The sequence below is a fragment of the Cavia porcellus genome, unplaced genomic scaffold (assembly GCF_034190915.1).
Source record: "Cavia porcellus strain 051 isolate PalLab524CR breed Dunkin Hartley unplaced genomic scaffold, mCavPor4.1 scaffold_25, whole genome shotgun sequence".
In the NCBI taxonomy this organism is placed as follows: domain Eukaryota; kingdom Metazoa; phylum Chordata; class Mammalia; order Rodentia; family Caviidae; genus Cavia; species Cavia porcellus.
The window spans coordinates 47,843,092-47,859,512 of NW_026947508.1; the positions used below are offsets into that span (position 1 = coordinate 47,843,092).

Here is a 16,421-nt window from a genome sequence, read left to right on the forward strand (position 1 = left end):
AGGAAGTGACCTCACTTCTTTGACAATGCGCCTAACAGAACCTAGAACTCTCAAGGCTGGATGCCTACAGTTACTGGTAGAGAGACTCAACAACCAGGAGGATGTTTTCTTGCTGTTTCCCAAAACGCGAAGGCTCAGGCCGCAAGAGTTGGTGGAAACAGGGTCTTATTCGAAGGCTGAAAGGCTCAGGCAGTCGTCAGCCCCAGAGCCTGGAGCACCCCGACCCCAGAACCCCCAACATGACACAGGAGAGCCCCCAACAGGTCAGAGTCAGCTGGGTGAGCCCAGAACCCTGCCTGCCTCCTTGGTGTGTGGGGCAGTGTGCGTTAGTGGGTGTGAAACCAGGGGACGCCTTTGGCAGCTGATCCACATGGGGGCTGAGCTCTTTAGAGCTGGCTAGTGTTTCCAAGCCTGAACACTCCATTCTCACTGTCACCTCAGGACTCAAAGAAGTCCAGCCCAAAGCTGGAGGATGCTGGCAAGGTGGGGAGCATGGAGCCAGACATGCTGAAGAAGCTGGTGAACAACTTGGTGCCCGCCCATCTGCGCGGGGACCACTTCTTCGTGCCTGCCTTCCTGGCCATCTACAGGAGATTCGCCACCCTGCAGCAGGTGCTAGATCTGCTGTTCCTCAGGTGTGCTCTACCTCCAAGTCATGGGGCCCTGGACCATTGGGAAGCTCTTGGGGATGAACCCCCTGAAACGTTTTGCACCCTAATATTCCCTGAGGATAATGCTTTACTCAGAGGACTCCTGTTCACATGGTTTATTCAACCAAATAGGCGGGGCCCCAGAACAGTAAACCTAGGTCCGGCTCTGGGTAAGAGATGGGGTCCTGGATCTGTAAGGTATCCCCAATCTGCCCCTTGAAGGAACTGTCTAGATGGAACTTGATTTTCCTAGGTTCCTGCCTAGAGGAACACAGAGCGGGGACCTTTAAGCGGGTCTCAGCACCCAGGTGCAGTCTTGAGATGTGGGCACAACTGGCTGGATCACCCACAGCACAGATGTCTACACAGCACCTACTGTGTACGGGTAGCTTTCCTGAGGTTTCTCTGTCATTCAGGGAGCAGCGCAGAGGGACCTCTCAGGTTTCCCAGCCTCTTTTGCCATCACACAGTCTCATACTCCCCTAGACCTCCTGGGAGGCCAGGACAGTGAGTGTTCAAAGGTCACACTCTGCTGTCTCTTCTAGGTACCCCTCCTTCCTCCCGGACTCTGAGGAGGACCAGCAGAACAAGAGGTGAGAGGCCATTGGGCTAAGAGGGATGGAAGAGTCCTGTCCCCAAAGTGGGTTGCAGAGGAACTGGGGTGTGGGCGAGCTGAGAAAAACCAGGGTCCCTCAGTGTTCATTGATTCCCACTAGAGGGCTTGGATCTGAGGCTGAGCCTCCAGGTGCTGCAAAACAGACATCTGTGCTTAGAGTTCTGTGCATGAAGGAGGCCCCCAGGGTTGGTCTGGGGACAGAGTAGGTCTTTGTGAGGATGCATCTGTGTGTACAGCAGGTCCCTGTGTGGATACACCTTCATGCAGTCCATTCTCAACCCAGAGAAACCTCGGCATGCAGGATGGAGGCTGCCTAGGAGTTGTGGGACACAGAAGACTCACATGTGGTCCCTACACCTCTTCCCTCTATGCCCAGCTTCTGGCTGGCAGGGTGGGCTATGGCGAACAGTGCTCCCATCAGGCTCCATGACAGGGGCCTAGGACAGGGGAGAGGCCAGGCTCTTGACACTCCTGCCCACCTGCCCTAGGGCTCTGAGTTCCATCCTGGAGACCTGGCTTCTTCAATACCCAGGAGACTTTTACCAGTGCCCAGACATGGCCAGCCTCAAGCAGCTCATGGACTATGCCCTACTGAACCTTCCAGATTCAGACATCATCCTGCAAGTGGGCAGACTTAGGCCTAACTTAGAGTTTGCTAAGAGGGATCCCTTCCAGAGGTGAGTAGGAGGCTGGGGTTAGTGACTGTGGGTGGTGAGAGTGCAGCAAAGTCATGCTGGTTCCATCAGGAGGAGTTTCCAGAGGCTGCTACTGGCCAGGGGCAAAGGAAGAGGATGGGACCACCGATGGGGCTGGACAAGGGTTGGGACGGGGTCTTGCTTTGGGTCAGTGCCTGGGGCTTCTCTGGCAGGAAGTGGGCTGCTGTACCTTGGGAAAGGCACAAACAAGGGTGGTCTCCCAGGAATTTTCTGTCCTGTCGCTCTCCTACCACTTCTAGGGCCACAACTGTTTCCACAGAGGCGCCCATTGGAAGGGACCAGGAGTGGAGCTATGGGGGATGGTGTGAGCAGAGCTGGACAGGCAGAAACTGGCCAGCCTGACCTGACTCTCCCTCTCTCTCCCCTCTAGTGGCTGATCCCAACCAGGGATCAGGACAATTGCAGGACAATTTAGACCACCTCACCTTGCAGGACTTCAATTGCAAGTCTCCCTCCCTCCCCTGGAAATGTTGCCTTTTTTTTTTTTCCTGGTTTCATTTATCTGTAGTTATTTTCTGTTAAACATTAATAAAATTTTATTGTAACATAAAATAGAACTGTCCCTCTATTTCAAGTGAACATCTAGTGGAGCTAAGTCCTCACACTGTGCTGTGCTCCCAGAGGCTCTCTCCAGCAGCAGCCCAGAACCCCTGGCAGAGCCCCTGGTCCTGTGGGGAGGACTCTACATACCTGCTGGAGGAAGGGACTGAGGAAGTGCCCAGGTGATGGGGACTCTTGAGTGCTGACCGGCAGGGCCCTGCCCACCTGGCACAAGACTGGCTTTGCACTGGGAAGGCAGCACCCTGCATCCCTGCAGAGCCCCTCTCTCTTGAGGGCCGTTTTCCTGGCCTGTGACATAGTCAGCAGTGCCCTTCCTTGCCTGGATGATAACACAGCAAAGGTCCTGGCATGTGGAGCTCCTTAAGCCCTGAGGCCCAGCTGGGCCCACTCCCAGTGTGCAGTGCACACAGGCAAACTGGAGGAGGAAAGAAAGCACATGTTCAGGAGGGATTTGGTTCTACAGAAGAGGTGCAGAGCCTCAGCTGTGCTCTTAGATGACCACAGAGCCCTTCCACATGTGGAAGCCGGCTTGTAGCTGGAAGAGGGCGTCTGTGGAACTTCACTGAGAAGTCTGCAGTGAGGGTCCAGGAGGAAACCCACCGAAGTGTTTTACTGGACACCCTGCCACGACCATGGCAGGGCTCACCACTAAAACTTTGCCCAGTTACCTGTGGACCTGGGAAAGATCCCACCTCACTGAGACAGTGGGGACCCAGGAAGGTGCAGCAGCAGGACCCAGGACAGGTGTGATCACACCATTCCCTGGGTGCATTGAGCCACTTCTCTCCCTGTGCAGCAGCACCCTGTGTTTCCCCAGCCCGGCCAGGGGACCTCTGAGTCACAGGCACAGAAGCGGTGCAGGAAATGAGACACTGTTTCCAAGGACAATCTAGAAGAACACTGGGCTTCACCAGCTCCTAGTACACCTAAAACTCCTGACCTCTAGCAGGGCAGTGCCTATGTGGCACCTCTTACTGGCGTATTACAGTAGCAAATGCCTGTGGACTCCTGTTGCTGTGGTCGCTTTTGCTAAGAGCTCTGTCCTTTCCCTGTGCCTCCTGGACCATGATGGGTGACTGAAATAGAAGGAATTCCTCCTGTTTCTTCTGATTGTGTTTTCCTTTCTCTCCACCCTCAGGTCAGTGTACCCTCATCTGCATCACTTACAGGTTTAGTCCATCTTGGAAAGTCTGGAGACCTGACCCCACTCTTTCCTGCTCTCTGTGCTGTGGTTGCATCCTCTGCCCACTCACCTCCATTTGAATCCAGCTCAGGGCCAGCTGCCACTACCTCTGAGGGAGTCTGACTGTTTGCAAGATGCATTTGCAGGCAGGAAGCCAGGAGCTGTGTGGGAGAGGGGATCCAGCAGCTCTAGGTACAGCCTCATCTGCAAGCATGGCCTCATCCTCAGCTCAGTGTGGGGCCTGAGATGTTCCTTCTGGTCTTTGTCACTGTCCCATGAGAGGCTTTCCCAGTGGCTTTTTCTCAGCTACATGTCTTGCTTTGTACTGTTTTGCTGTTGTTTTTCTGGGGTGTTGGTTGTTTGTTGGTTTAGAATTCATTTTGTTTAACTCTGTTCAAAAACAGAATAAATGTCAAAATTTAATGTGCACTTCTTTTTCATGAATTAGTCTCCAATTATACCAGGTAATTCTTCATCTCTTTCTCCTTTTTCCTTAAGTAGGTGTATTTCTTCCTTCAGTTTCAGTCTTCACTGCAATGCTTTGCAATCATTTCCTTAGTTTCTTGCTTTACTTTGTTGGCTGAGCTCTATTGGAGCTATCGTTGACTTTCATGTTACTCCCTAAGCTGGGAAAGCATAGCATTTGAATCCAGCAGCAAAGCGTGCTGCTCACATGAGCAATGCAGTGGGGTGGGGCTGCACGGGGTCAGAGGTCTGAGTTTGAGGACCAGTTGGCCTCCAGTGTGACAGCATCTGAGCAAATCCTTTCACCTCTGGGTTCTTTTCTTCATTAGTAGAGGATTTAACATCTTTGAATGGTTTGGAAAACCAAATGAGAAAACGGATGTGGAAATGCTCTTTCATAAGATAAATGTGAGGGTTTCTTAAAATTACCCATGGTATTAGTCTTCCTACACTTCTCCTAGGCAAATTCATGTTTCCTGAGGCAGCTTCCTGTTTTGTGACTTATTCCTTCAAGAAGGAAACAGTTTAGTAAAGAGTGAGCTCATAATCTGGGGTCAAATGATTCCTTTGAGTTATTTTCAAGTTCCTTGGTTGGAAACGGTGGACATGGGCAAGTGTGGCCAATAAGAGGGAAGAGTGCTCAGTGGTGCCTGCAGTCCCTGTGGCCCAGTGGGGTGAGGCTGCATGGGGTCAGAGGTCTGAGCGTGGGCGATGGGGAAGCATAGGGCTCATCAGCCTGCTCACCAGGGAGACCTCATCAGAGGGGCTCTGCAATGAACCAAGAGGAATGGAGGGAACGCACTAGCATAGGCGGCTCTGGGGTTCTCTTCATCAGATACATGTGACTCAAAAACCTATGCACAGCCCACACGGAGTGATGGTCCAAAGCTTTCATATTCTATTAGGAGAAAATGAACAAAAGGGTTATAGGAATCCCCCCCGCCCCCCGCGTGCGCCTTTAACTGAGCAAGCCCACTGAGCTCAAGGAATGGAGAACCATTTCCATCTGGGTCTGCCAGAGGGCCCGGGCTGTAGTGACAGCCTAGACACTTGACACTCAGATATTTCTTCTCCACCTTCCAGTGACTCCTGAGCAGGTCTAGGTCTGCCCTGCCAGCCACAGTGCAAAACACAAAAGGACACTGAACAATTTATTCATTCAACAAACATTTATTGGTATATATTATTTTGGGGAACATAGTCAAGTTGGACATAGTAGTTGGTGCCTGTTCCTTGGAGTACACCATCTAGGGGGAGAAAACACAACTGCTGGTATGACCAGTACCTTGTAGAAGCTGTTCCATGGGGCTATGCGAACAAGAGTGGGACCCTAACCCAGTTTGGGGCATTGGACAGCTTCCTGGCTGGGCACCATCCTGTCCAATACTTAGATGGGTTTCAGTGTATTCCAGGGTGGCAGAGGTTGGGGTGGCAAAAGGAGTGGCAAAGCACCCCACGCTGTGGCTCTGAAGCTGTCCTTGTTGACCCTGCAGGGTTGACCTTCAAGGCTTTGAGTCCTCTTCCTTTCCACAGTTATGGCTCTCAACTGGACTGTTAGATTCCACACAGGTTTGGGTTTGAAGGTAGGAAGAAGCAACGTTTAAATAGTGCCCATCAGAGTGCCTTGTCCAAGAGCTGCCTGCTCTAAATGCCACCTGCCATCACCCTGCAGTGCCCCCCTTAACCCCTCATTCTTTTTGGTCTAACAGCTCTGACAGAGCCACCAATGGAAATGTAAGTCTGTCCTTGGTAGATTCATGCTATAGATTACCTGGGGCTGAAAATTAGAGAAAGAGAGGTTAGGGGAGCTGGAGGAGAAAGGTGCACTTGGAGTTTCACAAATTTTTCCTGTTATCTTTCTTGTATCCTCCATTTTTCTAACCTCAAGTCACATGTACAGTAAAGATTCCTGAATAAACTCAGGAAGAGGGTTGAAGCTCTTTACGAGGTAAGAACGTAAGGCAGTGTAATGGTACAGGATCCGGAGTTGGGAGGCCCAGAATGAGCGCTGCTCTGTGGCCTTGGGCAGACCCAGAATTCTTTCTGGGCCTTGTATTCTCCACTTGTGGAACATGTCAGATTAACGCTCGATGGATCTCTGCCATGCTCAGCCTCCATGGTCTCCAGTTCAGGGCAGGGTAGGAAGAGAGCCTGTCTCTGCACCCGACTGGGCTTGCGCTGTGTTTAGCTCATTTTGGCTGAAGCTGAGTCTGTGGAGTCATGCAAAATAGCCCCAGAGAAAGATGTTGATGGCCAGCAGGAGGATGGCATTGATGTTGCAGATGCTTCTCCAGAGTGGTTCTTCCTTGATGCTGGTCAGCTTCTGTTCCAGAGATGCCTTTTCTGCTGGGCTCAGGACCTGTGCTGGGGTTCCAGAGAGCCCACAGAGCCAACCCCACAGCAGCTTTCCCCAGGACCTGCGGGAGACTGGGGATACAGAGCCAGAAACAAAAGAGGAGCAGGAGGGGAGAGGTGAGGAGAGAGTGAGGAAAGGGAAGAGGTGAGAGAGCGGGAAGGAGATGGTGAAAAAACGAAGCGGGGAGTGTGAAGGGCCTTTTGCACAAACCACAGGTCCAGCTGAGCTCTGGCCTTGGCCGCAGCATAGTCATGGTTACCACACAGGAGCACGTCATTGTGGCATGGAGCGGGGCAGGGTGTTGGGGAGAGAGGGTAGTGTAATTCACCACAATTCAGAGATCAAGTCCAGAATGACAATGGAGGGGAGGAGCATTGTCTCTTTCAGGAGGCAGGGGACCTTCAAGCCAGACAGACCAGACCTTTGCCCTGCTGTGGGGCTGGGCACTGTGCCAGAGGTCAGAAACGTGGCTCCAGGGCCAGCTCTGACCTCAGCAGACTGTGTGCCCATCTGTAAGTCTCACTAGTCTTCTGAGCAACATGTTCTTTCTCCCTCAAATGCTTCAGTGACATATGCCTGTTCTCAGGGCTGTTCCGAGCACTAAAGGAGAGTGGAGATTTGATAGCATTTTACCAGCTTTCAGTGCGGGAGCAGAGAGGGAGGCACTGGTGAATGTAGTGTCACAGAGAGGAAAGCTCCCCAGTGTGCAGGGTGCCACCGCAAGGCTACAGGCAGCACTGCTCCTAACACTAAGTTTAAAAGAAGCAGTAAAGGAAGCAAGTCTTTTTAAGGACTTTAAAGTTAGACAGTGTATTAAGTATAAAATTAATGGAAAGTGCCTTCCGTGGAGATGGAAAGCAATGGTCAAGAGTGAGGATTTGATCTGAATAGCATTGAAATATGGAACTTGGTGAGTTCAGTGCAGCCTCACAATTTCAGACACGCAGGAAGCCTGGGTACCCTCAGGCTGAACTTCCTCCTCTGCGAGGACTGTCCAGCACCAAGGTCCAGAATGGCTCACAAAAGAGGGGAGAGCTGTTTCAGGTGACTTGGCTGCAGAGCTCCCGTGAGATCTCTATCAAGTGATGTCTGCGCTGAGAATTATCATTTTAAAGCCAATCCAAACCTCCTCCCTAGATTCTCACAGTGGTCCTCTGAGGTGCAATGAGCCCACATCACCAAGTAGGTATAAATCAGTGTGCAACAACTCAATAAATGTGCACCTATCTAGGACCGAGGAGATATATATATATATATATATATATCTTTCAGATCTATTTATTGTCCTTTAAATTTTTTAAGACTCGAAATTAGACTGCATGACCTATATCAACCTGCAGGCCTCCAGAGGAGTGGATGTGGGTCTTCCAGGTTCTCGATGCTCACTTCGTTCCAGGGCGGGAAGGACTTCTCCCACAGCAGGTAGGCTTGCCCTCTGCAATGGGGATTGTGATAGAAGGACATGGAGCGTGGAATTCTTTCTTGAGGCTTTATGGTTGACTCAGTGCTAAAGGGTCAGCCTCCCCCCGGAGCATATTCATGCTTGGGTTGCAAGAAAAGAAACTTTTCAGAACTGTTCCAGCCTCAAAAGTCAACCCTACCCAGGAGGGTAGCTGATGATGACTCTGTCACATTCTGCTGCTCGCAACTGGGTCACCCGCAGAGACCCCTCCCAAGAACAACCCTTTAAAACCCTTTCCCCAAGCCAAACAGTGGCTGTCGTGGTCCACAAGGCAGCCCACTCCCACCCAATGAAGCTTCTTCCTTGTGGCAGGATGTCTGGTCAGGCTTGGCGTGGGTTCTGGTCCTCCAGGTGCCTCCTTTTCCTTCCCTGGGTGCCTCTACCCACAGGGAGCATTCATCCTTCCCTGCTCCTCTAGGAATGGCTCTGGCCTGCAGTGCGGGTAGCAGAGAAGAGGGCTGGTGCTGAGTCTTTGTAAGTCAGTCTAGCTCTGGCTTCCAGGGGGGCAGTACAGTTGCTACCTCTTCTTTGTCTCCAGGAGACATGTTGAAGTCATTCTTCCCTCTCCGGTTAGCTGCTTTTCCTGTACTAAGTTCAGGCTCACAGGCTTCTTTTCCCATTCCACAAGCTTTAGACGCGGCCAGAGCTGGGTCTTTGCAGTGATGGCAGGAAGTAGTTTTGAGCCCCCTCTACACACACACACACCTGGCGCATGCGCCATGAAGCTTGTCAAAGAGACAAGGGCTACATTTTGCAGAGGAAAATAGGCCTTAACTACTTGGTGCCCTGTTAAGACTGGGAGCGGGGGTGAGCCAGTCACGGGTGTGCTTTCGGAAGTCAGTCCAAGTGTGTTTTGAGCAGACAAATTTGTAAGAATTCACACTTGCTATCTACAGCTTTTTATAGTGGACTACGGACTTAACTGTTGCAGCGTGAGCAAGAAGCTTTGAGCTTTAGGTCCTGATGAGGTTTTGGAGTTTGGGACATCATTAATGCCAGGCTTATCGCTGTCTAGAGTAAGGGCCTCCAAGAATAGTGGTAACCCCTTGGACCTTGGGGGCAGCACAGGTCCCAGAAACTAGCAAAAGCACAAGGACAGAGTGGCAGAGTGTTGCCAACCATGCAAGTCCAGCAAAGATGCTTCGATAACTCTGTCTGTCCACCTAACTCACTGGAATTATGGGAAGTTTGGTGCTCCAAAGACTGGGAGAGAGAATAGACAGCTCATCCAGTCTGATGGGAGAAAGTAGCTGTCCAGAGAACCCCAACTCCAACCAGGCACTGGGACACTATCTAACTGAAGCAGGAAAGAAATGTAGAATTTAAATTTCCTTGAATTTCTAATTTATAAGGCCAAGATAAATTGATTTTGGACTTAAACCTGTAAACTGTATGTTACTTTTTGGATTTAAAAATTTTCCTTGGGAACACTATAATTGAAAAATCTCTGTTATGCTCTTCTATCTTTAGAATGCCTTAATATTGTTATTTAATCTCCCTACAGGAAGATTGCAACTGAGTAGTGTCCAAAAGACATCCAACAGTATAGTAATTTAGTTAATGTGCTATCTTAACGCACTTCAGAATCTTTGGGAGACTGTTTATACGGCCATCAGCATTTCAAGGAGACACACAGAGAAGTGGGGGTTGCACTGGGCAACTTCAGGAGGGCACACTTGGCTGTGCTCTTCCCATGGGGACAGCTATGCTCCTTGAGATGACAGGCAGGAATGTTAAGCCCAATGAGAAAGAAACAAGTCAGTAGGGGTGGGGACGAGGGTGTTTCTGTATCATGTTGACATTTTCTTCTGTGTGAAGGGAACTCCACAGGCACACGGCTTGTCTCAGCCCCACCCATCCTCACGGGAGGCTGGCTGTGCTCTTGTCAGATCTGTGGGTGACTAGATGGGCACCTCTGTCTAATATTAGTTGATATGAAATGAACCTTCCCACTGACATGTTATTGGTAGTGAGGGCAATATTTTGGCTCCCGTCTGCCATACTCAGCTGTCTTAATTTGCAAACATTTCAATAGTCATGTGGAAAAATATTTGGGGGGCTGTCTCAGAGACATCCATCTCCAATGAGCCCTGAGAGGGACTGTGGGACACCCAGGACATGGTGACCACCCCTACTGCTCCTCTGTGGCACACTCTCCCCAGAAACCCCTCAGCCTACCTCCGGGCTGCTCTGGGCCCTGGCTGCAGTTCCCTGGGGCGACTCTTCCTGAGAGGCTCTCCTGGCCCAGTCTCTCAGACCTCCCTGGCACACTCTCCCTCTCGCTCTGGCTCTCGCAGGCCTCCTTCTCCAGCTCAGAGGTGGGGCAGTTTCGTGTCCACCAGGTCAAGCGAGTGAGCTAGAGAGAGAGAGAAAATACCATTTGGAACCAGTGCATTTGGAGAAAGTCCTGCTGTGGAGGAAGGCCCGATGCATGGGCGGCTTCAGAGCCACAGCAAAGTATACGAAGAATCAGGCTGGGGTCAGAGGCCAGGAGTCATATTCAGGTAAAGTGAGAAAGATTGCATGAGGAAATGGGTGGGAGGAGCAGTCTTAAGGGATACTAGGGAGGTAAAATCTGCAGGACAAGGTGATTGATTGAATGAGCTGGGGGTTGAGGGGGGGCAGGCCTCTCAGGCTGCTCTTGAGTTCAGCCATGGATGACCAGAGGATAGCAGGGTCCCTCCCAGGGACAGAAGGCTCAGCATAGAAGAAGATTCTGGTGCTTATCAAAAAGGCTGAGAGAAGAGAAAGGGAACATCTACACACATAACTACAAGGTGACGATGAGCGGGTGCATCAGCTTCAAGTGGAGACATCCAGTGAAGAGAAACAAATCTGTGTCCCTCAGGTTGCCCTTTCCTCTCTTTATGTTTGCCCTGCAGACAAAGCACACAAATTCTCCAGCTGATGTGAGTGGCACTGGAGTCAGCCGTGAGCACCTGGGCCCTGAAACATCTCTCTTCCCCAGAGGCCAGGAGTGGGCTCTTCCCCTGGCTAGGCCTTTGTAACAATCATCTCCGCCCCGTCCCAACTTCCAACTTGCAATTGTGTCCAGAGGGGCCAGGGCCAGGCATGCCTCTCTGTGAGAGCCTGGGCAGCTTCTTTACTTGTGCACATCTCTCCATAAACCCTACTTTCTTCTCACACTGTGAGTCAGTAGCATCACACAGACCTTGACTTCATGTCACTAAGAGACAGATGGATGTGGAGTTTGAATCTTGGGAGAGGGATTTGGGCTGGAGATAGAGAACTGAGTGTTGCTTTATACAGAAAGTTGTTGAATTGGCAGCCCCAGGGCATTGAGAGCCAGAAGGGTTATATGCAGATACGGGCTCCTAAGAAAAAATGATGTTTAAGGGGGCAGAAAAAAAAGCCTTCGAAGTCAGAAGAGTGATCAGAAGTGTAGGAAAAGGCAAACAGGAGGAAAATGCATCTTAGAAGTGACTAGAAGCGAGGTCTTCCGGTACAACAGGCAGTGGGGAAGGCAGAGGAAGAGACATGACCACTGATTTTTTACCAACCCAAAGTTGTAAGTGACCTCAATGAGGACAATTTCAGTGGCCTTCTGGGGACAACACCAGAGCACGGTGGGTTGCAAAGTAGACAAGTGGTGGGAATGGAGGCCGCACTTCACCGAGGTTACAGTTGATGGGAGAAGAAAGAGGTGGCAGTCACCAGAGGACAGGATCAAGGAGAAACCTCAGTGTGAAGCATGACAAGGCAGACGTGGAGACCTTGAGGTCTCAGCAGCAGGAGATCACGTTTGAAGGCAGTGCCTGCAGGCGTGCAAACCTCAAGGTTTGGAAATTCACGTACTGAAGTCTTAGTCCCTAGTACCCCAGGACACAACCGCAGTCAGAGATAGAAACCGTATAAACATAATTAAGATAAATGGGGGGATATGGATGGACGCTAATCCGTCATCACTGGTGTCCTTAAAAAAGAGTTTAGGTCTCAGGCAGACACAGCAAAGATCACGTGAAGACACAAAAGGGACAAGCCCCCAAGAGGGACTCCTGGACACACTGGGCCTCCTGACGCTTTGGGCTCAGGTTTTCAGCCTCCAGAGTTGAGAGATGCTTAAGCCACAGTTTATGGTCCTCACTTATGGAAGCCCTAGGAAACTAACTCAGACTCTGGGTTGGGGGAAGGAACTTCCTAAGACTGGGTTTCAACATTCTAAGATGGGTACATCTGTCAGCTCAAGGCAGGCAAGATAGAACTCTTGATCCAGCACACTCTGTTTTTCCTCTGTGTACTTGGTTCTTGACCATTAAATAAACCTCTACTTTTCCCTTTCATGGGCCCCAGGTGAAGACCACCTCTCTCCTGAGTTTGGCCCCTCCCCTTGAGCCTGGGACCCCTGCACCTTCCCTGTGCATATTAATGTTGGGTGCTGAAGTCTGTTCCTCCCTGCCCCAGGACAATTGCTGACAGGAACCATCTGTCTTTGTAAGCCTATCACAGTGCCTGGTACACAGTGTGTACCTCTGAGTAATTTTTAAATTGAATGTCTTTTCACTTGGAAATTCACATTCCAAAGAGCCCCAGCTCCCAAGGATGTCTATGTGGCAGCAGGAGACACCATTGTTCATGAGGGTAAAGGCCAGTGGTGGATTTGCAGACCCTGAGCGCGTAGGGTGGATGGGTGCTCATCATGAGAGCACTACTTGCCTTTTCCTCAGGGATGGGTGTCGTACAGAGGCTGATGATGACAGTGACGATTGCAGTGAGCCCACAGAGAAGCAGGGCAAAGTACAGATAGTGGAAGTCCTTCAGCACGGCTGGCCTCCGGTCCACCTCACCACAAGCTGGGGCTGGGTAAGAGAACTCGAGGATCATGCGCAGAAGGCCCACTCCCAGGCCAAACATGAGGCCCCAAAAGGCTCCCTACGGAGAGAGGGTGACATGGGTAGGGGTGAGATTGGAGGGAGGGGACACCAGGAAGCTAAAACCTGCTCTCCCCAAAGCTCCCTCCACTGACTGATTACAGTGTTGGCCAAGTCCTTCTTGGTGAGTTTCCTGGCAATATTGAGGCTTTGTCTTAACTGAAAACACCAACAAAGCAGGGCGTTAAAAAGGCTATCAGCTTCAGAGGTGGCCTAGAACGTGAATCTGGCTCCTTTCTAAATGGCTCTGAGCCAATGGCTTGGCCTTACTAGGTCGGAAATTTCTTGCGTGCAAGCAAAAAGAAGTTCATCAGTACTACGTGATAGATGTACCATATTCAAATAGAATGGACTGTTTTTGTGATAAGAGTACCTGGATCCCCTTCAAAGCTGTTTGTTAAGTCAGAATTTGGATTTATCATAACAAAGAAAATCTCTGGCACTTCACATTTATTATAGTTGCATTGTCTCTACACTACCCTTCCCTAATAGGTATAGATGACCTGTATTTTGAAAATGAGCTATTAATTCTGACTTCAACAGTCTAAAATGAGCAGAACCATGCAGGAGAAACTGGGCCCTGCAAACAGGAGACAGCTCACATACTCAGATTAGATTCTGCAAACATGACACATCACCTACCCAGGCTGTCCAGGGGGAATCTCTAAGATCCCCTCTGCAATGACCTTGACATCGGTCTTGCGAATTTTCACATCAGTCCAGAGACTACTTTGATGTCCCAAGGTACAGCCAGCAGATTGGGGCTGTCTTCCCTAGTCCATCCTGAGAACTAAGAAAGTCTCTGGTCTTCTAGCTTCCTCCAAGGCTTCTGTCAGTTTCAGGGCAGTTGTGTGAATGGTGCCTGTGGGGCCAACCCCTGTGAGAGTTCACACTTGGTCATCAGCATCCTCGTTCTGTTTTTTGGTTGTTGTTGTTGTTGTGTTTGGTGTGGGTGTCGAACAACATTCTCACTCTATTATTTGATTTATATATAGACCACTACAGAGTCAGAGGCCTCTGGTCTGTCCTGCACTTTCACATGAATGCTCCTCTTGTGTGGAGCACTCTCCTCCTGCCATTAGCCCTGCGGGTCTCAGCTCAGATGCCATTTCCTCCAGGAAGCCTTCCCTGACCTCACTCCAGGAAACTCGTAAGTTAGAATTTGTGCATTTCAATCTCCCAGTAGCCGTTTTGCTTTATCATTATTGGTTACTAAATCATCTCTCGATTCTGAGGGCCCAGCCATGACAGACCTATGTGAATGTTGTAAACCACTATACCCCTGGAGTGGCCATAATCCCATTGCTTAGTGTTTTCTGTGTGAGTGAATGAATCCAGGCCTGATGCTAGGGTCAGGAGGATGGAATCCTAGAGCGGGCTGTGGATTTGCTCCCACAGATGGAGACCAGGTGAGGGACAGAGCAGGACTCCAGAACCCTAGCTGGGGGCAAGAGATGGAAAGGCTTCACTCACAGGCTCTGTGACTCTCCTGCAGAAGATGGCCAGCAGGAAGAGGGCAGTGACGGGCGGTGCCAGGTAGCTAGTGACAGACTGGATGTAGTCGAAGAGCTGCCCACTGCTGGAGCTCTGGATGATGGGGATCCAGAGGATGCTGACGACCACCAGGAACACCACAAACACCCTGCAGGAGAGCACAGGTGCCGGGGGGTTGTGGCGTGGCACACGGCACAGGGTGTCCTGAAGGTGATGCGTGGGAACCAGAAGGGACAAGAGAGGCCTCTGGGTCACAAGCAAGAAAGTCATAATCCCAAATACTATGGTGCAGGCGCAGAAGTTCCGACTGTCAACACTCCAGAAATCAGAATTTCTGAATGTGAGACAGTCAGAATTCTACAGACTTAGACTTGTTATGTGCGTACCGGACTCTTGGCGATCATGCCGTCCACCCTAACCCACAGCTTCACTGCACTCGACCTAGGAAAAGGCCTTCAGCCTTGCTTGGGGATGTATTTCCTCCTCTGACCTCCAGGCTGTTGAAGGACACAGTCCCTTTATGGTCCCAGTCCTGGGACTTCTCCCTTCCCCAGGCTCCTTCAGCTCAGACCTTTCCTACCTTCTCGCTCGATCCACTTAAACTGATCCTTACTCGGCCTTAAATCACCAAAGGGCGCTGGAGGTGTGAATTTGGAGATGCACAATTTGTTTTGAAACATTTTTTTTCTCGGACGTGCTGGATGCAATAATACATATTGCCAGGAGATGGCGCCCGAATCCCATTGATTGCTGATAATACGTGCCTGTAAACCATTTCCAAAATCTCTGCACACTTGTCCTCACTTCTTTTCCCCTATTTTTCCTCTCTCAGGCTCCAAGAAAGCAGCAATTACCCACGTGTCTCAACTTCCTCTTGTCCTACTCTAAGATCTCAGGGGCTTTCTGCTCGTGGCTAGGGCTGGGCTGCAGAGATCAACAGGCAGCAGAAGGCACCAGATGATAGGAATGGCAAATGCAGAGGCAGGGAGACTCCAAGAGCAAACTGACTGAGCTCAGTTCCTACCCGTCAAAACAAGAGTGCATAGCCTTGGGTTAGAGGCCTGAGTAGGGAGCTTTAAACTATGAAGCAGAGATCCTACAAAGGATCTCTTCTTAGCTCTACACAGACTCTAAATTCCCAGCCTATGGAGAACAAGACAAATTAACTGCTCAGTTATGATTTTAAAAGAGTAACTAATACCTACAAGGTACAGTTCAAGTTCTGTCATGCAACATTCAAGGCTCTGCATCATCTGGAGACAACTTCGCTGTGACCATCTCCCTTGAGGCAGGTGCCGTGCTAATGCTGTGTAACATGCCCATTTCTGTCCTGCTCATCAGGATATGAACCTCCCCCGGTTCTCCTGGTTCCTAGCACAAGGATGTGGCCCGAGGTGTGTATCTGGAGTGAGCCTGAGGGATTGGATTAAACACCGCCATTATCCTGGGGTGGCCGGAAGAGTTGACCCAAAAGGCCCCAGGGTGAGTTCCTTTCCTCCTCCTCACACTCTTCACCTCTCACTTCTCAAGTGCTCTGTCATCTCTCAATCACCCCACTGATGCAGTGCAAGGGAGAGTGCAAAGCCGGGCAAGAGTGCCTTCTCCCTGTTATTCTGCAGGGGAGGAGTGTTCTGGAGGCAAAGCGCGGCTGAGGTCATGCAGTGCCCTGGGTGCTGCTTCCGGCCCAACCCCAGCCCCTCTCCTGGGCAACCCAGGGCGGGCAGAGGGGAGCCCCGCCCCCGGGAGATGCAAGGCCTGGCGCACACACCTGCCCACCACCATCAGCTCCTGCTCTGTGGCCCTCCTGCGGAAACGCTGCCACACGTCGATGGCGAACAGGGTGCTGCTGCTGTTGAAGATGGAGGTGAGGGAGCTCATGAGGGCCGCCATGATCACCGCGATCATCAGGCCCCGCAGACCTGGCAAGAGATGACGTGTGTTATGGTTGATACGTTGTGCCAACTTGAGAAGCTTAGAAGGGTCTTTATTTTGTAAACATCCTCATCGTGTGCAAGAGGAGGACAAGGAA

General features: G+C 50.8%; 2 protein-coding genes across 7 annotated transcripts in view; one reads left to right on the forward strand and one right to left on the reverse strand.

The window, feature by feature from the left end:
* Positions 1-447: 447 nt before the first annotated feature.
* On the forward strand, positions 448-2,484 carry LOC134472823 (ral guanine nucleotide dissociation stimulator-like). The gene is made up of 4 exons (XM_063235205.1): positions 448-635; positions 1,196-1,243; positions 1,755-1,943; positions 2,353-2,484. Exons 1-4 carry the CDS (start codon positions 493-495, stop codon positions 2,357-2,359), a joined length of 387 nt encoding a protein of 128 aa, XP_063091275.1. The 5' UTR covers positions 448-492; the 3' UTR covers positions 2,360-2,484.
* A 1,484-nt stretch (positions 2,485-3,968) lies between these two features.
* LOC134470267 (sodium/glucose cotransporter 4-like) overlaps positions 3,969-16,421 on the reverse strand; it is a 57,757-nt gene continuing 45,304 nt past the window's right edge. For 2 of the 6 annotated variants that reach the window (XM_063235197.1, XM_063235196.1), the window contains 6 exons: positions 16,161-16,311; positions 14,372-14,540; positions 12,684-12,899; positions 10,188-10,365; positions 8,531-8,661; positions 7,999-8,440 (listed from right to left, as the gene is read on the reverse strand). In XM_063235197.1, coding sequence (XP_063091267.1) covers positions 8,234-8,440; positions 8,531-8,661; positions 10,188-10,365; positions 12,684-12,899; positions 14,372-14,540; positions 16,161-16,311 — 1,052 coding nt within the window. In that variant the 3' untranslated portion in view covers positions 7,999-8,233. The other 4 variants (XM_063235198.1, XM_063235195.1, XM_063235199.1 and 1 more) reach the window with 4 other exon arrangements.

Coding starts and splice junctions, on each gene's coding strand:
- LOC134472823 (XM_063235205.1), top strand. CDS start 493: ATGGAGCCAGACATGCTGAAGAAGCTGGTGAACAACTTGGTGCCCGCC. Junction 636..1,195: donor CTAGATCTGCTGTTCCTCAG/GTGTGCTCTACC, acceptor TGTCTCTTCTAG/GTACCCCTCCTTCCTCCCGG. Junction 1,244..1,754: donor GAGGACCAGCAGAACAAGAG/GTGAGAGGCCAT, acceptor CACCTGCCCTAG/GGCTCTGAGTTCCATCCTGG.